We start from the raw sequence: 24,640 nt of genomic DNA on the forward strand, positions 1-24,640 counted from the left end.
TGTAGTGGAATCTCCTGCCTTAGAGGTTTTTAAACAGAGGCTGGATGACCATCTGTTGGGGATGCTTTGACTGAGACTTCCTGCATGGCAGGGGGGTTGGACTGGATGGCCCTTGCGGACTCTTCCAACTCTGTGATTCTATGATTCTAGTATAATTTGGAGCACCTTCAGACCTGCAGAACCTCCTCAACTCTAGACTAGAAACAGGAGAAGTTGACTGGTTTTTCATAATCAACTTGAGGCTGCCTAGGGTGGGATGAGATGGGGATATTCACTCCAGAGGGACCATGGTAAAATAATTTGCACATCAATAATAAACATTTTTTACTGTTGATAACTAATATATAGCTGCTTATATTGGAACAAAAATAGTTAACAATTCTGCTGACTGTGAATAAGCAACTTTTACACACAACAGACGGTCTTTTAAAAATTGTTAGCACATTAGTGTTCTTTTCAAAGAGGAAGCAACTATCAAGCTTTGAACACTGCAGACATAAAGTTTAAAATATGGCAGAAAAAAAAAAGCCAGACAGAAAGAAGATTAATACAGAGAAAGCTAATTCTCTCATTTCTGAATTCCTATTTTGTTCAAATAGTGAACCAAATGGTATTTATCTGCTTGAACACACAGACTGAGAAAGAGTTCCTCACATACAGATAGGAGAGCTGTGGTGATTAGAGGATAGACCAGTTCACTGTGGCTTCTGCTTCAGGTTGCAGTATGGGAGAGGGGCAAACAGACACTGGGGCTGATGTGGAGGATTTCTGTTTTCTGGCTGTCAGTGCTATCATGTAGAATATTAACATGCTGCAATTTGGAATTACACAGTATGCTAAGATGTGCTATGATGGCCAGTCTTATCAGTATGATGGACAATAGGAAAACAGAGCAGATAGCTGCCTTAGGAGTGTTACCAACTTGTTGAGGACTGAGCCTAGTGTGTGCCATTCTAACCTACCAACCTCAAGTTTGGTGACTATTTTGTTTTTAATGCTAAAGCTTCAATTGCCTGTTCTGTTAGCTTTGTATGTGGAATTTCGTCTCTCTGTGTGTGTGAGATGGAGGAAGGGAGAGAGAGAGGGAGGGAGAAAGAAAGAAAACTTCCTTTGTCACAGACAGCAAAAGTTCTTGGGATGTTATGTTTAATGCAGCTCAAGTGAATAAAAGGCCGGTCTATAGATGGTTGGGACTTCATCTTGCATCATTGCCTCCCAACATGGTCAAGTCCAAAAGTTTATCTCTTAGATTAACTCTGTATTACTGAGAGATGCACTTGCTATCAATGGGGAATGAGCTATGGGATAAGGGACAACTCTTTTCAGGAAAACCTGGCATAGAGACTGTCCAAGCAATGCTACTTATGCAGGTTCACTCAGACAGCCAACTCACCCCTCCCGATTGCACCACTTTAACTAAATGCACTGAACAATGCTCAGCTTGTTATGCACATGTATGTATAAGCATACACTCAAAAACATGCAATGGAAATGAACAACCATGTTTCTCCAATCCAGCAGCTCATGATACATTTTTGCAATTGCCATTGGAATTGTATCATGAGCTGCATGTCCTCTTCCAAATATACTTTATGCAGTTAAGTACATAAGAAGAGCCTTGTTGCATCAGACCAAAGGCTGATCTAGCCCAATCTGCTGTCATACAGTGACCAATCAGTTGTCCATGGGACACCCATAAGAAGGTCTTGGGTTCAACATCACCTTCCACCTGAAAACCCTTGGCATATTGCTTGAAGATTATATGTAGTCAGTCTGACTACAAGAAAACCTTGCAAAGAAAACATCATGATAGGTTCACCTTAGGGTTGCCATAAGTTGGAAATGACTTGAAGGAACACACAACCAGCCCAAATTGTACCGGTTCTTCATAGGTGAGTTGCTTGTTAATGTCTTTCTGAATCAGTCAGAGGCAGCTCAGATCCTATACGTATATGTAAAGTTGGGGATTTTTGCTCCATTATGCATTATTTTACACTTGCTTATGCTGTATCTCACTTGCTGATATTGTCATTTTACTGCCTGTTCTCCCACTTTGGAGAAATCCTTTTGGAGTTTTTTGCAATCCATTTGTGTTCTCCTCACCCTAAACAGTGATGGCACAAAAAACATGGATGCTTCTCACCCCTAACCCCAGGCTTTATGAACAAGTTGAAAGACAACAATGTCTGGAGGACCCCATTGCTCACAACCCCCTACTGTGAGAGCTGATCATTTGTTCCTACTCTCTGCTTACTTTTCTCTTCTTTAAACCATTCTCAGTACAGAAGAGGACTTTTTCTCTTATTCCATGTCTGAGTTTATTCAGGATTCTTTCTTGGGGAAGGGTGTTTTATCAAACCATTTTGGAAGTGCAAATATGCAATGTCCACTGGATTACTCTGGAGCTTTCAAAGACGGGGACATTCCTTTGCAGAATGTATGGTCCAAAACACACTGCAGAAATAATCCAGTTTGAGACCACTTTAACTGCCCTAACTCAATGCTTGGGAATTCTGGGAACTGTAGTTTTGTGAGACATTTAGACTTCTCTGTCAGAGAGCTCTGGTGCCACAATAAACTACAATTCCTAGGATTCCCTAGCACTGAGCCAAGGCAGTTAAAGTGGTCTCAGACTGGATTATTTCTGCAGTGTGTTTTGGTCATTAGTTATATTTCTCTTTAGAAGGCTTTGCCCTTCTCTGTGCTTGACAATGTTATCCTTAACAATATTTTCCACTAATTTATCTGGAGCAGATACCAAGCTAATTGGCCTGTAGTTTTCTGAATCTTCTCTGGATTTTTTTAAAAATTGATTTTACATTGCCCATTTGCCAGTTCTTTAAGAAATTCGTTGATCTTAGGAGCATACTAAGTATTTTAGTTAGATCACATTTGAGCTCTTCAAAAATGGTCAAGTGGGTATCTTCAGGACATGGTGATTTATTTTTATTTTTTAGCAATTTCATAGTGAGGTTTTGAATTTGCTGTCTTACCTATGATTTGCTTTGAATCTTCACTCTCTCCTCCTGGAACATTAGTTCAGGCATGAGTATCTCCCTTATGTCTTCCATACTGAACAAAGATATTTAAAAAATCATCCAGCTGTTTAACAATCATCTTATCCTTCATCAGAAATTGTTTGACTTTATTGTTGACTAGTGATCCAATTGCTGCTAATCTCTTATAAACAGGTAAAATGAAACTGTAAGTGACAGCATGTTTCAGCAAAGATGTACAGACAATAATTTAAGTTACCATTAATATTTTTTTTTAAAAAAAGAAAATTTTCTGAGAAAGTAACTTACCAGATTTCTATATTTCAGTGTTTATATACTAAAAGGCTCTTTAAATTCTAAGAACCAGTGGAATCCACACAATACCTTCTCCTAGGAATCATTTAATCATCTAGTGCTAGCTTTCCTAGGTTATCTGGGTTATCTGTATATTGTATTGAGGTATGGCTCTACAAGTTCCAGCTCAATTATATTTAGTCCTCTGTTGGACTTATACTGTATGCATTTATAATTTTATACTTCTGCATTCCAATCAAATTACCAACTGATGTATCTCTAAGAACAGACCTGTTTTGCAAATTGGAATGAGATTATACCTTCTGAGTGGAACAGAATAGCTTTCTTTTTAACAGTATTTCATTTCCCTTCCTTGCCTGTGTTGTTCAGAAGGATAACAAGAGTCATTATTTTGTACTTTTCACACTTTCCTCATTGTGAAATTCTGCTGCTTTTCATTATAGATTTCTGGTTTGCAGGAAAATCGCTCACTGAGGACAGCAAAAGCTTTCTTTGGGACTCCACCTTAAAAAGCCAGGACAAGAAGAGCAGTGAATCATCCTCCTCAATCAAGATACACTCTCACAGTACTTTAATTCCAATTTCCTTGTAAGAGGCAATTAGTTCTCCCGGCTATCTTTGTAATTTATCTCTATCAAAATGAAACTCAACCTTTATTGGAATTGCTCTGAAGAAACTAAAAACCCACACTTACCTAAACAACACTGCAGCTTTCAACACAGTAGCAATTTGTTCCATGGCTAGGACTGGCCTAGCCATTAGGCAGCCAGGTAGCTGAAGCTAGAGCAGAAATGGTAGTCACACCATCCCAGACATTCCCATCTGTTGGATTTATATGGTCTGTTCTGCACCTCCTTAACTAGACTACTGCCCCCAGGCATAGTGAAGGACACTGCCCAATAACTGGCTGTTGTTGTTGTGTGCCTTCAAGTTGTTTCTGACTTACAGTGACCTTAAGGAGAATCTATCATGGGGTTTCCTTGCCCAGGTTCACCCAGTGGATTTCCTGGCTGCACATGGAATTTAATCCTGGTCTTCAGAGTCATAGTTCAGAACTCAAACCAGAATACCACGCTGGTAATGGAGTAAAATTTATCTGGTGGTCCAGTCCACCTTTGTAGCTGGAATGGAAGGGGGCATCATATTATTTGCCCCAGGCAACATAATGTTATAGAATAGCCCTTTGTGTGGCATCAGCCGAGACTATTACAATTAGATGATGAGCTAGTTTTCACATTTGGTGAAACTCTATCTTGACCCTGGTCTGAAATCAATCAAAAGAAGGAAATAATATTGTCATGTTGAAATTTAACCAACTTTACAGCCAGACAACTATCTCACGGTAAGTTTACGGAGAGCCACACTGACCACTGTAACAAAATGAGGTCAAAGAATGCTATTTATAACTCGCACAGCATGGGAATGTATTAATATCTATTGTTTGTGACTGAACCAGGCTGTCTTCAAGATGTCGCACTTAGTGGATGCTAAAAGATGAGAGTCATGGCACATCCACCAGAAATGACTGGAGATCAATGTCGATATCATTCCTTTTCTCACAGTCACATTGTTAGGCTGGATCAGTTCGAGTTAGTTTTTGTCCATTTTCTTTCGAAGACATCTGAAAGCACTCTGAGGTCTTGTACTAAGGACAGGTGAGATTTCAGGTTAAATATTCTGTGACCCTTGCCAGAAACACACCGAGAGAGCAAACCTGAAACCATAGCAACATCCACAGAGGAAAGGGAATCTAATCAAACTATCCATGGGAGGTTTGTAGAAACATCCAGTTGGCCAGGCTAGTGAGTTCATGTAATTTCTTATTTTTATATAGCACCCTGATCGTACATGTACTATAAAACTACTTTTTTAACCTTTACAATTGGCTCCCTTGTATATGAATAGCAGAGAAGTAAATGGTTATTAAAGGTTATTAGAGGTAAGCAGGCACACAGAATGAACTTCCATTTTAAAGTTTATTTATTTTGCTGTTGTTGCTGGATGCCTTCAAGTCATTTCCGACTTAGGGTAACCCTAAGGTGAATCTATCATGCGGTTTTCTTGGCAAGATTAGTTCAGAGGAGGTTTGCCATTGCCTTTCCCTGAGGCTGAGAGCATGTGGCTTGTCCAAGGTCATCTTGTGGGTTTCATAGCCAAGCTGACAATTGAACCCTGGTCTCCAGAGTTGTAGTCCAACATTCAAACCATTACACCATGCCAGCTCATTCATTTTACAGAGCATTCATATAATCCTGCCAAGGTGCCCAAGAATCCTTACAATTTATAACAGGAAAAGAAATGAGTGCACAAAAAGCTGAAAAACTTTAAAAAGCAGGAGCTGAAGCCATGAGCTCTCTGACCTTCTCTTTGGCCATCACCTTGTTTATCTCTCAGTCTTTAAGAAACCTCAGAGAAGATCAGGAGAGCATGCCCAACATTATGCTCAGGCCACAGAAGGCAACCCATGAGATGATGGCATGACTTCCGCAGCTTGGGATCATTCAAGTACCCTGAGACCAAGGCAGAAAAGGAGAAGCTTGATAGGTCATAGAGTTCACCACTCTAGTTTTTCAGAATGCCACCAACAGCAAAACATGGATGTTGGGGCAGTTATTCCCACACTTCCCTGGGGCTAGTTAAATATTGGTGTGGCTTTTAGTGAACTGGATAGATTCCAGTCAAAAATAAATTGAAACCAAATTTCTCATCCATTCCTGGGTGGAAACTTGTAGTCTGGTCTGTGGTCACTATAGCATCCTTCCTTATTTTTAAGTCAAGGGTTGGCTGGGCAAATATGCACAGGTATAAAAACATCTCTCTCTCTCTCTCTCTCTCTCCCCATGGGTGCTTCTACACTGAAGAAATAATGCAGTTTGACTCCACTTTAAGTGCTGTAGCTTCATCCTGGGATTTGTAGTTTTCCAATGTCTTTAGTCTCCTCTGCCAAAGAGTGATGGTGCCTTACAAAACCACAAATGGCAGGATTCTGTAGGATAGAGGCATGGCAGTTAAAGGTGTATCAAACTAGAATATTGCTACAGCGTAGCTGCACCTCCTCTCCCCCCCCCCCCCCAGAACAAACTGGTCTTTATTTTCACATAAAAACGTTAAACACCAGTGCAGCAGGGGGGAAAGCCCACATTTTATTCCTATAGATACAGTATATGGATGGTTGCTTTTTTTAAAGTATAAAATGTGTAGCTGCACATTCTCAGATTTTTTTAAACAAAAATGGTTGGCAAACATATCAAGAACAGCTGTCAAGGAATGATAGGTATGATGAGAAAAGAAATATTAATAGGATGCTTCACCTCCAAAATACAGTGAGCCCACCATATCAGTGGGTAGCCACGGGTGGACTGGAGCTCCCCTAGACTAACCCACCCCATATTAGCCAGTGGAGGTGTATCCTGGGGGCACGCTAACTCAGATGAGCACATATCACTGTCCATTGACTAATATGGGCTGGAGCACCCAGTTTTTTTCACATCCGTGGGGGAGCCCAGAACTAAATCTCCATGGATGGGAAGGGCCCACTGTAATGAACACATGCATATACAAAGGGATCCCTTTAAAGACCAGAAAGTCCAGATAACACTGATGAGAACTATCTCATCCATTATTATCTTCATTTGTTTAAATATACCCACATATCAGTTTAAATATGTGAAGCATAAAGAGAATGACAGATTTGCTTTATACACTTGGAAATTAACAACACTCACTATTACAGAAACTAATATTTTTAATGCACCTCATTAATTATTAATTAAGGTTTAGATCCTACATATATCTAGTTAGACATAAGTGTCCGTGCACCCAGTGGGTCTTACAGCGAGTCCTACATTTATAACTTATTACCCCCAAAAAAATCTATTGTGCATCTGTACTGCAGAAACAATGCAGTTTGACACCACTTTAACTGCCATGACTCAGTGCTATAGAATTCTGGCTTATGTGGGTTTGGAGATATTTGTTTAGTGTGTTTGTTTAGCTGTTAGAGATGTGCCATAACAGACTGCAAATCCTGGAATTCCATAGCATTGAGGCATGGCAGCTAAAGTGGTGTCAAACTAGATTATTTCTGCAGTGCAGATGAGCCTGAATTGTCATCTCTCTATAGATTTTTTTTCTTTAAAATTTGTTCTTTTAGCATATATTTAAATTGCAGAAATATACAAACTTTGTGTTGCTAATTCTCTGATGCCTGAGAAAAATAAGACACATGACCACTCTAGTTTACACACACACACACACACACACACACTTGAGAGATTTTTGATTCTTGTGTAAATATTACAATGAATTGCAAAACAGGCTTTTATTGTACAATTTTTTTGGGAAAGTTGTAAAATTAATAAGGCCATGATACTAAGAAATGTTTATAGAAAGGAAAGCAAGCTACACGATGCTAAGGATAACTGGCAAGAGGCAATTTGATGAGTTTCCACTTTCACAATGGAGAGCTGTGAAGCTTCTGCTACAGTGAGTGCTATAAAATTTTATTTATGGGTTATGCTCTTCTTTCCTGCATCCCATATCCAATGAGCTCTGACAAAACATGCCTAAATTTTGTTCATGCTTCACTTCCCAGTCTGAACTCTTGATGCTTATGTTTTCACTGTGTTCTTTAAACACACAATTTTTTATCCTTGATGCTTAGTGGGGGCGGGGGGAATCTCCCTTACATATAAACCACAAGGTCAGTTTGTTGTAAAAACAAGTTTGAATGTTTCTGGTCTTCAAGGGTTTACTCCATCCATGTGATAAAAATAAAATCGAAGTACTAGATCTGAAATTCAGGGTATGAAGATGGAGGTAAAGACACATGCACACCGACTAACATCATCTTCACATCTAAATACATTGTGGAGAAATTCAGGGAGGAAAGGAGTTTTCAACACACCTCCACATAGGAGTTGTGATAGAATAATACAAGGCAACAGTTCAATGCACTGAACTCTGTCTGCTGTTCAGAATACAGAGCATAAGCAGTAGAGATCAAAATTCCAGATAAGACATCTGAAAATGCAGTTTGGAAAGAAGAACTGCTTATTAACTCACATGAAATTAGCTGAAGCCTTTTTAAAATCAGATACATTTAATTTAAGCTGAATTGGCACTTAGCAGACATTATGGACAGGAAAATAAAATTCAGGTGTCAAAAGAAGAAAAAGAAGACAGTTCCATGATGGAGAGGTAAGGTTCCAACACATTTTTTTAAACATTGATTTTCCTTTTGGTGGCCAAACATAATAAAGCTATGCTTTAAAAATAATCATGCAAGAAGGTAGCGGGTGAGTAAGGCTTACCTGCTCTCCTCTTTTCTCTCTGTTTTGTTTTTCATGCATGCTCAGTAACGGATTCTGGAGGCAGCTGCTGTTTGCCTTGCTTTCTGTAAGCCAGCAGACATGCCTAAACTTGGATCAACTCCAGAAGAATGCTGTTTTCCCCAGCTCAAGCTTTGTTTATTGCATTGTCTGCTGAAGACATGCTGCTACAAACCAACACCAAAAGCCTGCATTTCTCTGAATATCAAGGAACTTCCCAAACCCAATTTTTTTTCCATGGGATTACTTCTTCCCAAATGTAACTATTGTGTAACAACTCCAAGACATATGTGTTAAGGAAGCATTAGCAGCTTTTCATCTCTAGCAATTTGCTGATTTAGAAAACTTTTTCTTGAATAGAAGTTGTGGTAACCAATATATCCAAAAGAGCCATTAAAGAGAAAGGTAGAGACAGTTACACAAGGCTACAATGTCTAGATTGAGAAAGAGAAGTGTTTAACTACATGACTTATTTAAACTGATATGAGTTATGATTTGAAGGAATGAGATGATGTTTGATTGTTATACTTATTCAATTATAGGAGGTAAAGATGTTTGCTGTATTTATATCATAAAGAAGGTGGAAGAAAGGGGAAGTCAGAAAGAAGAAGGGAAGAAGAAAACTCAGCAAAAGAAGGGAAGATAAATTAAGACAATGATGAGATAAAGTGGTGTTAAATGTGTGATGGTATGGATTGTTAAAAGCTTGAATAAAAATATAATAATTTATTAAAAACAGTTTCTGCTGTATAAAATAAAGTTGGAAATGTATAGCCATACTAGTTAGAGAACATGTGGTTTGTTAGAGCTGAGAGGGTGTCACTTGTCCATAGGGCAGTGATGGTGAACCTTTAAGAGGCCGAGTGCCCAAACTGCAACCCAAAACCCACTTACTTATTGCAAAGTGCCATGTCCCTCTGGCTTTCTATTAACAAACTCTGGCAAACTCTGTGCTGGGGTGATGGCACATGTGCCCACAGAGAGGGCTCTGAGTGTCACCTCTGGCACGCGTGCCGTAGGTTTACCATCACTGCCATAGGGTTTCCATGGCCGAGCAGGGAACTAAACCCACCACGCTGACTAGTAACATACCAATTCTTACTCTGTTCATTCTGAGGCTATGCTAGTTTAAATGCACCTTTAGTGAACTGTGTATCTATCCTAATTGCTTCTTTTGTTTTTCATGCATTAAATATATGAATATGATAATGTATGAATATTGTATTTCTAGCAGTATTGATGGGCATGTTGCTTTATAAAGAGTAAGAGGACTGACCTTTGCCCTTAGGGGTATGTAATCCAAAATTCTCCAGAGGGAGCAACAAGGGAGACTAGGGAAATTGAGGCAGACATAAATAGGTGAAGAATATGCATTTATTTTAGTCACATAAGCTTAGAGGCTTGGGTATTGTTGAATGCAGGGATTAACAGCCTGCCACAAGGGTTTTAAATGATTCACTAGATATGCTATCAGTCATGCTACATATAATAATAATAATAATAATAATAATTTTATTTATATGCCGCCCTTCCTTCGATCAGGGCGGCTTACAGCATAAAAACAGACAATTCAAAATACAATTCAATAAAAATACAATAAAAATACACATACAGAGTTACAAAAACTCAACCCAACAGTAAAAAGCCCCTTGGCCCAGCCTCTTGGCCACGAAAGAGGAGGGAGGCCCGCAGGAGATCTATTCGGGGAATGCCTGTTGGAACAGGAAGGTTTTCAAGTCCTTCCTAAATTGGGCCAGGGTGGTAGACGAGCGGAGCTCTATGGGCAGCGCATTCCAAAGGGCTGGGGCAGCTATGGAAAACGTCCTCCGCGAAGTGGAGGCTAACCTAGCCCCAGGCACCTTCAGTAGCTGCTGCCCAGACGTTCTGAGGGTGCGAGGCGGAATATGGTGCCTCAGAGGTCTGTTGGAAAGTTAACTATACAGGGAGTAGGGGGAAAGTTAATGACAGGAAAAAAAACAATGTTTTGTAACATATACTTTCAGTAAATCAATATTAAGATATCAAGAAACTGAATGGTAACCATGTGACTGGATGGAGTTCATCTTCACTGTATATATTGCCAAGTATATTTAACAGGGCACAACAATATTATGTGTTCAAACCTACTGTATTTCAGAGGAGAGAGCCAGTGTGGCATTGTGGTTTGAGTGTTGGACTGCAACTCTGGAGACCAGGGTTTGATTCAGGCTCTTAGCCTCAGCAGAAGACAATGGCAAACCTCCTCTGAACAAATCTTGCCAAGAAAATCCTATGATTGGTTTGCCTTAGAGTCACTATAAGTCGGAAACGACTTGAAGGCACACAACAACAACAACTTCATGGGGCCTACACTCACATAAGCATGGTTAACTGTAGTCTAAATTGCACACATGCACAATCAAAATAACAAAGTACTCCATATGAGGCCTTTCCAGATATGTCAAAGTAAGATTTTGTCATGGCATAATATTCCCAGAATGGAATGAGAAAAAAGTTTGCCTTTGACAAAGTTAAAAGTAAAGTCTAGAAGCCTTTGTCTTGTAATCATTTTCACCACAGGTCAATAGAAACTATTTCATAAGCACCCTCCTACTTGACAGTCTATGCAGGTAGGGCTATAACCTGCAGGTAGGCTATTCATTCTCGTTAGGTGGTGGCAGGAGATCATGCTACTAGTGAGGGAGCTGGTCATGGGCTTATAATTAGATAATAAGTGTGTCGCTGAAAAACTGTATAAGCTATTTCATCCAGTTAATGCAACTCTTCTACAAAGGGAAGCCAAATGTACTGCTCTCTCCAATGCTGAACCCCTCCATCTGTTAATTTATTTGATTCTGCTTGCATTACTCCTAAGGTGTCCCAAAGCATAACTTACAGAAAATAAGATGGTGCAAGTTACTAAAAGTATCAGATCAAGAGATTGTTGGATGGAAATTTACTGGCAGAGGTCTATCAGCTACAGATAAAGCTGTCCAGGTCATAGGGATGTCTGCAAAACATCCATTTTGTTCTGTTTGTCACTCAGACTGACTTGCGACCCATCTTGTTGAATAATTCATGGCACAGATCTTCATGTGGCAGTTGTACTGCTGGAATTTCTAACATACTCCACTAATCTATAAATACCAACTATAAATGTTCTGAGCTGATAACTTTTATGTTGCAGCGATCACTCTCTCCCCCACTATTTGTTGGGGGGATACACTGTGTAGATATTTTACTGCCTTACTAACACCAAATGCTACAAACATTAGTGTTATTAACATATACATTAGCTTGAGCTGATTTCCTCCTCCAGCTGCTGTTCCACGTTCCTGATGAGAGGCTGCAGCAGTGAATCAGATAACGCTAATGAGTGAGTTAATGAAGTTTCTGCAGTGGAATGTACAAGCTTGGAAAGGGTATTGAAAGCATATCCAATACCCTTGAAAACTAAAAAGGGCCTTCTTTATTTACTTCCCTTGCTTCCTGAACCTATTCTGTTATACAAATAACAATGCCTGCTGCCCTACTGCAAAAATTGCCTGAAGGATGGGAGAAAGAGAGGCAGTATCTATTCCAAAATTTTGAAAGTGAAGAGTGGATTAGAGTTAATTAGGAAACCTCTTCCAAGTGGACATCAGCCAGCTCCAGCTTGCCCTGGACTAAGCTGCCAAACCTTTGTTGGCCTTTTATCAACTTGATTCCCTGGTCCTGTTTTCCTTTAGTTTGTCCTCAAATTATCTCTCAGTTTTATTACCTTATTAATGAAGCCTCTCTTCCTTATTACCATAGCCTAGATTCTATTTTTGCATGTTAATTAAAACAAAAACTCTGTAAACCAGACAGATTTTCTTTCAGTTGCTTGGGGGGGAGGGAGTAGAAGGGAAAGTCTAGGCTGAGTAAAAAGACGGGAGAGGATTACATTGGGTTGTAGCCTCTCTCTAAAGTTGGGATTCTACTAATTCCAGCTACCCTATCAAGCCACTTTCCTTTAGCTTTACAAATCTCTTTCTACTTTATTCACCCATATCAACTTTTCCTATCAGCCATGAAAGCTCAACTGCTGGTGTATAGTGACCAATCTGCATCCAAATGCCACCAATTTGGGGTGAGAATAGAAATCAGGAACCCTCAACAATGCAGTTGGAGGATCTTCTAAAGGTGCCTGCTGTCCCTTTTAATAGCTCTTCAACTATAACTCTCCCCAAACAAACTTCAGTTTATAGTTTTTTGTGGGCTTTTCAGGCTATGTGGCCATGTTCTAGAAGAGTTTCTTCCTGACGTTTCGCCAGCATCTGTGGCTGGCATCTTCAGAGGTGCTTGCCTGGAAAAGAGTATGTATGTGTGTATGTATGTACACACACACACACACACTGAGCCATTTGGTAAAAGAACCAATTACCTAAGAGTTCGTGGGTCTCCTTCTCTGGGCATCTCCAAAAAGGACAGCTATCTGCTGGGGATTCTTTAACTGGAGATCCTGCAATGAGTAGAACTGTCTGCTTCTCATAGTCTAAAGCAGAACTGAGAATGTTTCACTTACCATATTTTGGGCTTCACCCCCCCCCCCCCCCATCCTTTACTATTGATCATGCTGTGTAGGTCTGTTGAGAGTTCACGGCAGGACCCTGAAGAAACTGATTTCTACTGGGTCTAGGTGTGTTATGTTTGTTTCAACTTTTAAAATGGTATAGGGAAGTGGGAACCTATTGAGGCTCTAGCTGGTAATGACATTGGCCCTGGCATATCATGCAGCAGTGAGTAGAATTGGTGACCCACTCTGGCAAGACATACTACAGATACCTGCCCTGGGCCTTTAAAAAATATCTTAGTGCCCTTTGTGTGAAAGTGAGTAGTCCACTATTAGAGGCTAAAGTGCCCACAACAAACATAGCCCTACCATGTATTCCCTCAATTCAGGAGATGGCTCTGAGTCAGATGCTAACAACAGTCACTCAGTGCCAGGATACCAGAATCTCACAGCAGCTCTTGTATAGTTTTTATAGATGAGGCCTAAGGATGGAGGCTAACTAGAATGATGGCTACTGATTGGCCTGATTCAGTGGCATCCCATGCCAAGTGTCACCCAGTGTGTTTCGGGGGGGGGGCTGCTGTGGGGCAGTGGTAGTGCAGGCAGACAAAAGGGCATGTTGGCCCTCTAGGTTTTGCAGTGATGTGCACTCCTCCTGTCCCTCCGGCCCCAGGCTTTCTTCCCAGAGAGGAAGCCTGGGGATGGAGCAGTCGGCAAGGAAACATGTTCTGAAGGGGCAGAAGGGCTGAACCAGGTGCCACCCCACTTCTGGATGTCAACCAATGAGGGCTGAACTCCCCACAACACTCCATGACACCACTGGTCAGACTGTAACACTTGTAAATTGTACATCTTGTTTTATTAATGTTAGTAACATGTGGAATACCCTTGAAAACCTGCTTATTGTAGTCTTTATTTCTATTATGGACTTCTGCAGCTATTAAAAACCAGTGGCAAGGTCTTTAAAAATCAAATGCACTGCAGCTTAAGGAGAAAGTAGAGAATAAACAGTAGACCAGGAATCAATTGCCATAACATACATAAATATGGCAACTAGCAATAGTCACTGGGGCTCTCTGTAATTAAAAAGAAAAATGAGAAAGTGCTATTCGGTAGCAGTAACATTATAAGAAAATCTTTCCCTCAACCTTTATGCAGTGTATCACTTTTCAGCAGAAAGTCACTGATTCTCACAACTATTTCAGCCTTCTTGCCATGGAAAGGGAAAGTATCTGTTCCTTTTAGCAATGGGAACAGCAGCAGCCTACATGTAGCAATGGTCATAAGCATGACTTCATAAACTGGCTATTCAAATGGACTATTTTGAGGATGGGAAATGAAAGAAATTTAGAGACAACAACAATATTTGAAGCCCATCCAAATTTTCTCACACTTTAAAATGACTGGAGAGATGGACATAGGGGGAAGAAAAGAACTCAAAATAAGTTTCATCTCCTGTTGATTTCCTCTGAGGATATGATTTGCATGATGGCGTCTGAGTGGAAACAAAACATTTTGCTAAAAAAGCAAGATACAAAGACTGAGAGAGAAACAGAGATAATGCATTTATATAGAGTGCGCAAACCAAATTCAGATCTAACAAGATCTGCGCATTTACACTTCAAAACAAGAGGTCACTTTTATTCCTATATTTCCTGCAATAAGAAGGCAGACAGAACCAAGTGCTCACATAAAATATTTAACCACAAAATGCAAGGAGTATAGATTTTAGGTGAATCAACTATACACACTTTTATTTTCTCTCCATTACTTGGCAGGTGTCCTTTCTAATTATTCTGATGCAGCTTCTTCCTATGGCTGCAACTGATTTGGTCCCTGAAAACAAGTAATTCCCAGTTTTGCCTTTGCCAACCCTCGTACTTTCAAACTGGCTTAATCCTACACTTCAGCTTTATGTTTAATGGAAATGGGTGAAGGCTAGACCCTACATTCTGTTTTCAAGCATCTGCACAGTACAAACACATGTTTTCAAGGTGAAGCATGCCAACAATGGGCAGAAGCTAGATCTTGAGTGACAGCTGCCTTCCACTTTGCAGCAGATGATGTTTGTGACCCCTAACTATTTAACAGTAGGGAGAACAAATAGTATTTTTTTCTCCTCAAATTAGAGTGAGGAAAAAAGCAAGCAAGCAAACCTGGACAGCAGAAAACCAAGTGTAACTATACCATTTTCTTAAAGGAGTGTAAGCTCAGTCTTCTTCCTAAAATCAAATCCTTCATGGCCTGGCTCACGAATTTCTACCTGGCTTCAGGAGACAACCTTCAGGTTGCTACTTCTAAAGAAAATATCTCCCTCAAAGCTCTACTAAACAAAAAGACCCCAGCAAACTGAGCTCTGCTGCAAAATTAAACATCTCTCTTCATGGGAACACCATTTCCACTGCCCACCAGGAAATACATCTCTATTCTATCATAGTGCAAGTTTGGTTCACAGAGACAATGCTTCCCCCCTGATCATGTGATTGGGAGAGGAGCCTTTACTGGCCTCTCAGGGGGGAAACCAGCATGTTTTAAAAATAAACAGTGCACGCTTTGAGTCCGGAAAGGAATTTTCTTCCCTTTCCAAGGGTTTTTTTTTTTTTTTTTTTTTTTTTTTTGCTATCCTACACTGTTGTTTGAAGACCAAGAAGATTATCACATGAGGGATGTCATTGTACCGTCCATGTCCCATCTTTCCTACTCGATTGCGGGAAGGACTTTCACACATGACCTGCACTTGACCTGGCAGGGAAGCACGAGTGAGAGTGATAGTCAAATCACTTTCACACTGAGCTGGCTGAAAAGTTCTTTCAGTCATCATTTGCAGTATTTTGTATTAGTGGCTTAACCCATTAATACCATGATAGATCCTGCTTGTGATGATCTCCTAAATCAATTGGCCTGGGTGTGGTCATAAATAGGTTTCATGGCATAGGTGGGGGAGATAGAGGTTCAGGTGAACACCTTGGAACCCTCCTAAAGGGTGAAGGTAAAGTCTCTGGAACTGACTTTTAGGTCTTGTGACTAAAGGAAGGGCTGGCCTGAGATTTAAATCCTCACTTAAGTCTTGTCAGTATTGCCCTTGGGGCTCAGGTGTTTCATCCAGGGGATGTTGGGGGTTTGGTCTGGGAGTAGCCCATCCGCCAGCTGTTCCCACACAAGGTTCCCCCCACACACTTTTGCAGATCTTGTAGAAATAAAGTTAATAGGTTGAGTTAAATAAGGCTGCCCATTTTATAACCCAGTTCTCTGTGTCTGGTCAGGTTATTTCATGAGTTGGTCAGCAATTGTGATGGAGAGGACTGATGTCTACACTTATGTGTTCAACCAATAAGATAAACAGAATATTGGGGTGAGGCAAAACTGGAGTGAAGGAAGTGAAGGGAAAAAAGTTTTGTCAGGAAACAGCTATGGTAATGACACAAATGTACCTGAGGAAACTGACAGAAAGCGCACCTGACACCGCCTTTTGTTTAGAAAAAAAGCCTCAAAATTGCTAATCTGCTCCTGAACCTGTTTTGTAGAAACAGCTTACTTGACCCTGGCCAGGTACCTACAGAAATACAAAAACACACATGCCTGCATACAGCCACCTTATATCCCTTGAGACAACCTGTGAGAGGATTTTTGAATAAGGTTTAAGTTGGACAGGTGTTACAGTGTAAGGAAGAGGTAATCTGGAGCCCTACCAAAACAATGTCTGAGCATGGTGACATTTTCTTCATGTGACATTTATTTATTTATTTATGGTATTAATACCCCGCCCTTCAGCTCTAAAGGCTCTCAGACATTGGACATGCTTTTTGGTATTTCAGCCTAATCCTGTTTGTTGTTGTTGCTTTCCATCAAGTCAACTTTGACTTATGGTGGTCTATGAATGAGAGACCAACAACTCATCCTATCATGAGCTGCACTGCTCACGCCTTGCCAACTTGGGGCCATGGCTTCCTTGACTGAATCTATCCATCTGGAATGTTGTCTTCCTCCTTTCCTATTGCCTTCTACCTAACTAAGCATTATAATCTTTTCTAGTGGGTCATGTGAGTCAAAGTACAACAGTCTCAGTTTAGTCATCTTGTAGAGGGAGTTCAGTTAAGCTTAATTGTGCAAATCTATTTTTTTTAACATTATGTTTAAATTTTACAGGGATGTTCTTCAGACTATATTTTGGCATGATGGTTGATTTGGTATTTTTCAGTTTTACTCTCCTTCTTGATACTACCCATTCATGGTCTGTGCCACAATCTGCTCCTGCTCTTATTTGTGCAGGGAGAATAGAACTTCATCTTCTGCTTCCAATTATGAATGATTTCTATATTGACAATCAGATGATCTCTATGTATACAATTGCCTCTTGGGTTTCTTGTAGAATGCCCTTGATATGAACAAACTTATGACCTCACAAAATTCAATCAGTCACTCTCCTTGATCCTAGGACAACTTTTCCTATAATCTTTTATTCTGCTTACTTCCTATTTTTGCATTCCAATCAACTTTGATGAACAGGAAGTCACGTTTTGGTGTGTGATCGATTATTTCTTCAGTATTGAATATTTTAATTTCTTCTCCAGTCGCTTTTGTTGGAATATAAACCTGGATTATGGCTATACTGATGAGTTTTACTGAAATTTTATTGATACTAATTGGTCAGACTTTGCCTTAAATTATTTGACTGCCATTGCTATTTTTGTTTTCACTATAAATACCAACTCATTTCATCTTGGAGATTATCATACAGGAAATACATGCCAGGTTAGACACAGGTTTACCACCTGGAACAGATCTTATTGCTTGGCCGAAAGCTCAGACAGCAGGCACTCCGTATCAAAGCCCAGGTTGGATATGGGATGCCTACTGCCTGGGCAAGATCCATTCCAGGTGGTTACAACCCATATCTATCCCAGCGTGGATTTCCTGTGCGATAATTTCCCTTGTCTTTTCATTTCCTGGGTAAAATTCTGTGTAATTATTTGACACAATGCATCCCATTCCGGTCCACTTTAGCTCACTCAAGCCAAGTATGGCAATATTTTATTTCTTATTTTACTATGTCTAGCTCCCTCTAATTCATGCTTGTCACCTTCCATGTCACTATAATATGTTTTGTGCAGCTTTGGATTTTCCTTTCACCTCTAAGTACATCAACAGCTGCACTTCCTTCTGGCTAGTTGCATCACTAGCCACAGCACTACTTATATGTCATCTGCCCTACACCAATAGTTCACTGAATGCCTTCTGACCTGGGAATCTCATCTTCTGGAACAATCTCTTGTTTCATTTTGGATTGTTTCATCATTGGGGATTTGCGGTAAAAGAATTAAAAAGGACTTCACCATGCCTCCTTGTGCACAATGCCAAGTGTTAGCTAAGTTGCCACTGCTGTTGTCTATAAGAGATCCTCTGCCAGTGTCCCCCTTTTCACTATTGCTGCTGCCCAGTAGCTGTCTGACACATTTAATCTAACTCCTCATCAAAAGCCTCTTTGACATAGGAGACCCTACTATCAGCACTGCTACTGTCAGCATAGTCTCTTATTACGTATTATTATTATTATTAACCTTTATTTGTAAAGCGCTGTAAATTTACACAGTGCTGTACATACAATCTTTTTAATTGGACGGTTCCCTGCCCTCAGGCTTACAGGAGCACATGATCCCACTACCATAGAAAGGTAGTGCCATTGGTGGGATAACTTTTACATGGAAGTAAATAGCAAAGAATTGAATAGGATTTACATCCAGGTTAAGCACAATCAGACACGTGAATGTTGCTAAGTAATCTAGAATGGCAGTTAATTTGCCCCTTTCATCTGTTTTTTTAGACAAAATAGAAAATTCTCTCCCAGCACCAGAAAGTTAAAAAAAAAATCACTTATTAAATATGCCATGGAAAATCTGTTGCTGCTACTGTATCTATTCCATTTCATATCCTGCTCCTTTGAATCAAAAGTCTAAAAGACTGTTGTATCTCATCATGACCTAAATGTCTGTGTAAAAAGACAAGGTATAAAAATTGCAGGTCTGAAGTCTTCTCCTGGGCAGCCAGCCAGAAGAAATAGACAAGATAAGATAAGAACTGAAAATCCAGGTGTCAATCCTGGATCCTTGAAAAGAACAGTTCCTGGATGTTGTATTGATGTAATACCACATAAGGAAAATATCCTCCAGGCAGGAAGCCAAATATGTGAGATGTATGATCCCTTATAGAATGAATGTACTGCAAACATATTGTATAGATGTCTGCTGCAACCCTATATCAGAAAATGGAGTACAAAGTTATTTCCAGGCAGAGTGATGTCCCTTTCCCTCTCTCTCCTCTAAAACTTCCTATCTCTTGCTGCCCCCATCAACAAAGCCACATGGTAGCTGGTGGAGAGCAAGGATTGAGTGAGAAGCATCTAGCTATGTCCTTTACAGCCAAATGCATGACAATGGTATGATACTCTAGGATCTCTGGAGAACGTCCATGAGGTCCTGCAGGATACCTTCAATATTGTGCATCTAGCAAGAGGGACAAAGCCAGATACTTCTTGCTTTCCCCCTCTCCACCAGCCAATATATGGCCATGCTGGTGAGGAGCTGAAAGAGATAGTCTGGGCAGGCAGAGAATTTCTCCCTTTGCATTGGCAAAAGACATACACAAACATTATGTGGACAATCAGTCACTGACAGCCAGTAGTTATTTCTTACAACTAGAAATACACTACAGTGCACCTTTGGCTTACACAGGGGATCCGTTCCGCCCCCCCCCCCCCCCCCGCGTAAGCCAAAAAACATGTATGCTCAAGCTCCATTCACTTGAATGGGGCTCATGCACATGGCGGTGCAGTGGCAGTGCGTGCGCACCACGGGCACGCACCCCATTAATTCAAATGGGATGCACCGCCACTTGCACACCATGTAGAGCCACGCAGAAGCGCGTGGGGTGCAAGTGGTGGCACATCCCATTCGAATGAATGGGGTGCGTGCCCGTGGTGCACTGTATATCACTAGGGCTGGTGTCACCTGGTATAGTAACTCACGGTGTCACACACACACCATTGACCTCCTCCCACACCAAACCATACAGAATCCTTAGTCATGCTTTTGTACTCATATTATTCAAAAATTGTAATTCCCATATGTCACTAAATGTAATGGCAAACAACCAGCTGGCACAATTAAAAGTATAATTTTAAATTATAATATCATACTCACAACCTAAATATATTGACATAGACATAGCCCTGGTGGCGCAGTGGTTAAATGCCTGTACTGCAGCCATTCACTCAAAACCACAAGGTTGCGAGTTCAAGACCAGCAAAAGGGCCCAAGCTTGACTCAGGCTTGCATCCTTCCGAGGTCGCTAAAATGAGTACCCAGACTGTTGGGGGCAAATTAGCTTACTTGCTAATTAGCTTACTTGCTGTTCACCGCTATGATCTTTGGAATAGCGGTATATAAATAAAACAAATTAATTATTATTCATGTGCTTCAAGTGAAAAAAAATTGGGAAAAGTTGATATTAAAAAATATTTTTAAAAAGTATTAAAATTGGGTGTTCGTTTTTGTTGGTTTTTTTTTTTTTTTAGATTTTCAATTTGAATTTTAAAAAACCAAAAACTTCGGCCTCTCCTTTCTCCTCCCACTGAGCTTCACCCCACTTACTCCATCTCTTCAGCATTTTAATGAGACACAGGAGAATGCCACAGCTTCTTTCCTGCCCAAAGGCCGATGTTTGTAAAGTAGTGGTGTCACCTGCTCTTAGGGTGTCACCTAGTGCAGTCCACACACCCCACAGCCCCTAATGACACCCCGTAAGTAGGGACAATGTACTTCATAAGAAGATGCATGCTTGGTCAATCAATAGCAATAGCAAGTACCTTTCTATATTGCTTATCAGTGTGAACTAGCACTAGATAATTGGTCTACAATTGCCCCCAACAAGCTGGATACTCATTTTACCAACCTACGAAAAGATGGAAGGCAGAATGGACCTTGGAGTCCTGAAGGATCAAACTCACAACATTGTGGCTACAATACTGACATTTAACCACTGTGCCAGTAGGGCTCCTTGAATGAAATGTCTATGAAAAAGAATATATGGGTTGCCATAATTGTCCACCATTACCAGGGACAAAATGTGGAACAAATTCTAGACCAAACTGTAGGACAACTGCAGGACAAAATGTAGGACATTTAAGAAAAATATAGGACCTTAAATGTCCTACAGGAAATGTCAATGTTGTGTTACATAGACAAGAAGTGGACAAGTGCACAAGCTCATTGTTTTACAGAATAAATATATTAATAACTATAAAGCTACATGTTTAATTCACCTGTGCTATAAATTTCCTGAAAGTGCAAAGGTTCAGACATTCTTAAAGGGAATGCTCACTTTGCCTGCTAGGCAATACTGTTATTAACAAACTTGAGAACTCAGATCACCAATACAAGAAGAGTCAATACTAAATTCTAATCTTTTGAAGACAGTAGTGCCATGCTCTTTTTGCTAACCAAGACTCTAGGAACAAAGGCCAGGGCTTGATAACACTGGGCTTACCATATAAGCATGACTATTAGAGTACCGCCTAGTATTCTAACCTGGTCACTCAAAGCAATGTGCCCTGATTTCAAAGGCTCTACCACTGGCATTGCATGCAAGACCAATTTCATAGAACTCTGCTCTGCTTCCTTTTCAGGCCCTGCAATCCCAATGCAAACCTGCTACCCATTTTCTGAAATTAATGTACAAAGATGAAATAGTACAATATTCCTCAGGAAGGCATAGCACTGGAATTCTAATATTAGACCATCTGACAAGCTCAATTTGCTATCATTATGGAACCAAGCTTCAAAGAGAACACAGAAGCTTGTGAGGTCAGTTACAAATGTGCACACAGTAATAAGGGGAAGGCATGCTGTTTATGTCTGCTTCTGTTGTCAAATGGTTGTTATGCTCTTCCTTATTCTTAGAAATTTGTGGCACAATTCACTCCCAAGTTAAATGAAAGATGCATCTTTCCTAGTCACATCATGTAATAGAATGTAGGACTGTCCATTTTTAATTTCTCAAATTAACTGATGGGTGGTAGTTCCCATGTTAGTGAAACAGTGAATTCACCTGTGACTTAGCCTGCATTAGCAGCACAGAAATAATGCAGTTTGACACCACTTTAACTGCCATGGCTCCATCCTAAGGAATCCTGAGATTTGTAGTTTGTTGTAGTACCAGAGCTCTCTGAGAGAGAAGACTAAATATCTCACAGAATTACAAATCCCAGGATTCCATAGCATTGAGCCAAGGCAGTTAAAGCTGTGTCAAACTGCTGTATTTCTGCAGTGCAGATTGGCTCTTAGTCTGCCCTACAACTGAATCACCCAAGGTGCTGAAGGAACCACATCTCCCAAATAGGTACAGCACTTTGAAAAACTCTTTGAAATCTCAGGTCAAAGTCTAGAAGAGGAGTGTAATGAAGATTCCTGCTTCCATAGGCATTCCTCTCATCCTAGAAAAATCTGACAATTTCTGTTGTTGCATCACTCAACAGCATGTTCTTTCTTTCTCGACTTCCTTATTTTTTATCCTTTCAAAATGTCTCTGTGTGTTCTCTCTGTATGCCTATTGCAGTTCCCAGTTCTGCTATCTCAAAGGTTTCCTACTTGCTTCACCCTCCCACACTTTTAGTCTTTTTACTTCTTGCTGAGATCCCCTGCCTTCCTCTTCTGCCCTTCCCTGCATGGATCTGCTTCTCCTGATGGACTCATTTACTCAGTCCTGCAGAAGGTCTGTTTTGCCTTCTTTCTGTTGTTCCCAGACCTGGAAACAGGGCCTTCACTGCAGAGAATGAATATGATTACCCAGCCGGTAGTGGAAGGTAATGGCAAACCTCTGAACAAATCTTGCCAATAAAACCCCATGATAGGGTCACATTAGTACTGACATAAGTTGAAAATGACTTGAAGGCACACAACAACAAACATCAGAAATACTAGGTCTAACTGCTGGAGCCCTGGTGTACTGCAGCCACTCACTGAAAACCATAAGGTTGCGAGTTCAATACCAGCAAAAGGCTCAAGCTTGACTCAAGCTGATATCCTTCCCAGGTTGCTAAAAGGAGTACCCAGATTGTTGGGGGTAATTAGCGTACACTTTATAAACCGCTTAGACACTGTTAGTTCAGTATGAAGTGGTATTTAAATGAAGCTGTTTGTTTAGGTGTAAAAGGTGACTAGCAAGACAAATCAGAACCCATGGTTTCGGGTTCATCTGCATCAATGGTAAGCCACTGTAACTGTTACATACAGCTTGGGGGCAAGAATTCTGAGTCATTCTAAATACCACAACACTTGAAAGTTACATGTACAACTGAATAGAGGTGACATTATAAAAAGAGAGAGAGAGAGGCCCACTCATAGAATGAACAGGATCCTACTGAAAATCTGCAACTTGCCATAGTGGAATGGCCTTGGAGGTTAGAGAGAAAGAAGATGAACAGATTCATCAGTGGTTTGCCAAACATCTTTTCATATTTTGAGTGCAGTGCTCAAAAGAGTAACTTCAGATGCAGGAACAAAATGTATGCTTCTTGTTTGTGGTGTTGGGACCAGAAAAGCACATGGTTTAGAAATTATACAAGCAGCATGAAAGGCAAAACTAATTTATATTTTTACTATTACCTCTTCTCACTTGCATTTGAAGCCACTCATGGGTGACCATCTAATATTACAAAGAAGTTTGTTTTAAACTTAAAACTAACCATATACAAAACCCCTTTGTAGAAATGAAAACACATTTGTAGAAATGGTGCACTGAAAAAATAACATTGGTGGGTGGAAACAAATATTCAGGCTGTTAAGATGACACCAGTTTCTTTTGATGAACAGGATAAGTACAGCCAGATCATTTCTTCACCTCCATTCTACTGAAAGAAGGTTATTGTATAACCCTGCAGCCACCTCCATCTACGCAACCACATGCCACGGCCTCAATCTGGCCTTTCCGTGGCTCCTTTTTGTGTCCTGGAAAGGGCACTGTAAATGCAGTGCCAGAGGAGCACCATGAGACCGCAGGCCGTGTGATGCAGCATGCAGTGTCATGCTGCCTTAGGGCAGAGCCGGTCTGCACAGCCCCTTAGTCTTTATTCTTTAGGAAGTCAGGTTTAAAATAATAGTCTGACCCTCACTTTCATTGTTCTGCTGATGAAAGCTGAACTCTAACAAGTTTAACTTTCAAACTTGCATGTTTTTGTTTCCGTTTAAAAGGGTTAACACTCTCAGAAATGCTGGAGATTCTCACATGAACTTTAAAATTGTTTCAAGCCTTCCAGGCTGGAGCTGGGATGTGGAATAGAGGCGGGGATTATGGGGATTATCACATGCTAAATCACCGCCTAATTGCTGCCCGCTTCGGACTGCTAAAAAGTGCTGGCGGAGCACGGCTAGGACCCGTGGGGGTGGTGATTAGGTGGTAATTTAGCATGCGATAATCCCCGCCTCTATCCCGCA

General features: G+C 40.5%; 2 protein-coding genes across 7 annotated transcripts in view; one reads left to right on the forward strand and one right to left on the reverse strand.

Moving 5' to 3' along the window:
- LYPD1 (LY6/PLAUR domain containing 1) overlaps positions 1 to 10,122 on the forward strand; it is a 117,639-nt gene extending 107,517 nt beyond the window's left edge. For 2 of the 6 annotated variants that reach the window (XR_016280879.1, XM_089520151.1), the window contains 2 exons: positions 3,755 to 3,899; positions 9,184 to 10,122. Coding sequence is in view for 4 of the 6 variants with exons in the window: in XM_089520151.1 (XP_089376277.1) it covers positions 3,755 to 3,899; positions 9,184 to 9,190 (152 nt within the window). In the remaining 2 variants the exon portion in view is untranslated. Of the gene's footprint in view, positions 1 to 3,754; positions 4,773 to 8,668; positions 8,955 to 9,183 lie in introns of those variants that run through there. The other 4 variants (XR_016280880.1, XM_089520146.1, XM_089520147.1 and 1 more) reach the window with 4 other exon arrangements.
- The window catches only part of GPR39 (G protein-coupled receptor 39), a 200,710-nt gene that overhangs the window by 72,624 nt on the left and 103,446 nt on the right, over positions 1 to 24,640 (reverse strand). The window lies entirely within an intron of this gene.

The sequence above is a fragment of the Sceloporus occidentalis genome, unplaced genomic scaffold (assembly GCF_023333645.1).
Source record: "Sceloporus occidentalis isolate IW3139 unplaced genomic scaffold, rSceOcc1.0.p SCAF_4, whole genome shotgun sequence".
In the NCBI taxonomy this organism is placed as follows: Eukaryota; Metazoa; Chordata; class Lepidosauria; order Squamata; family Phrynosomatidae; genus Sceloporus; species Sceloporus occidentalis.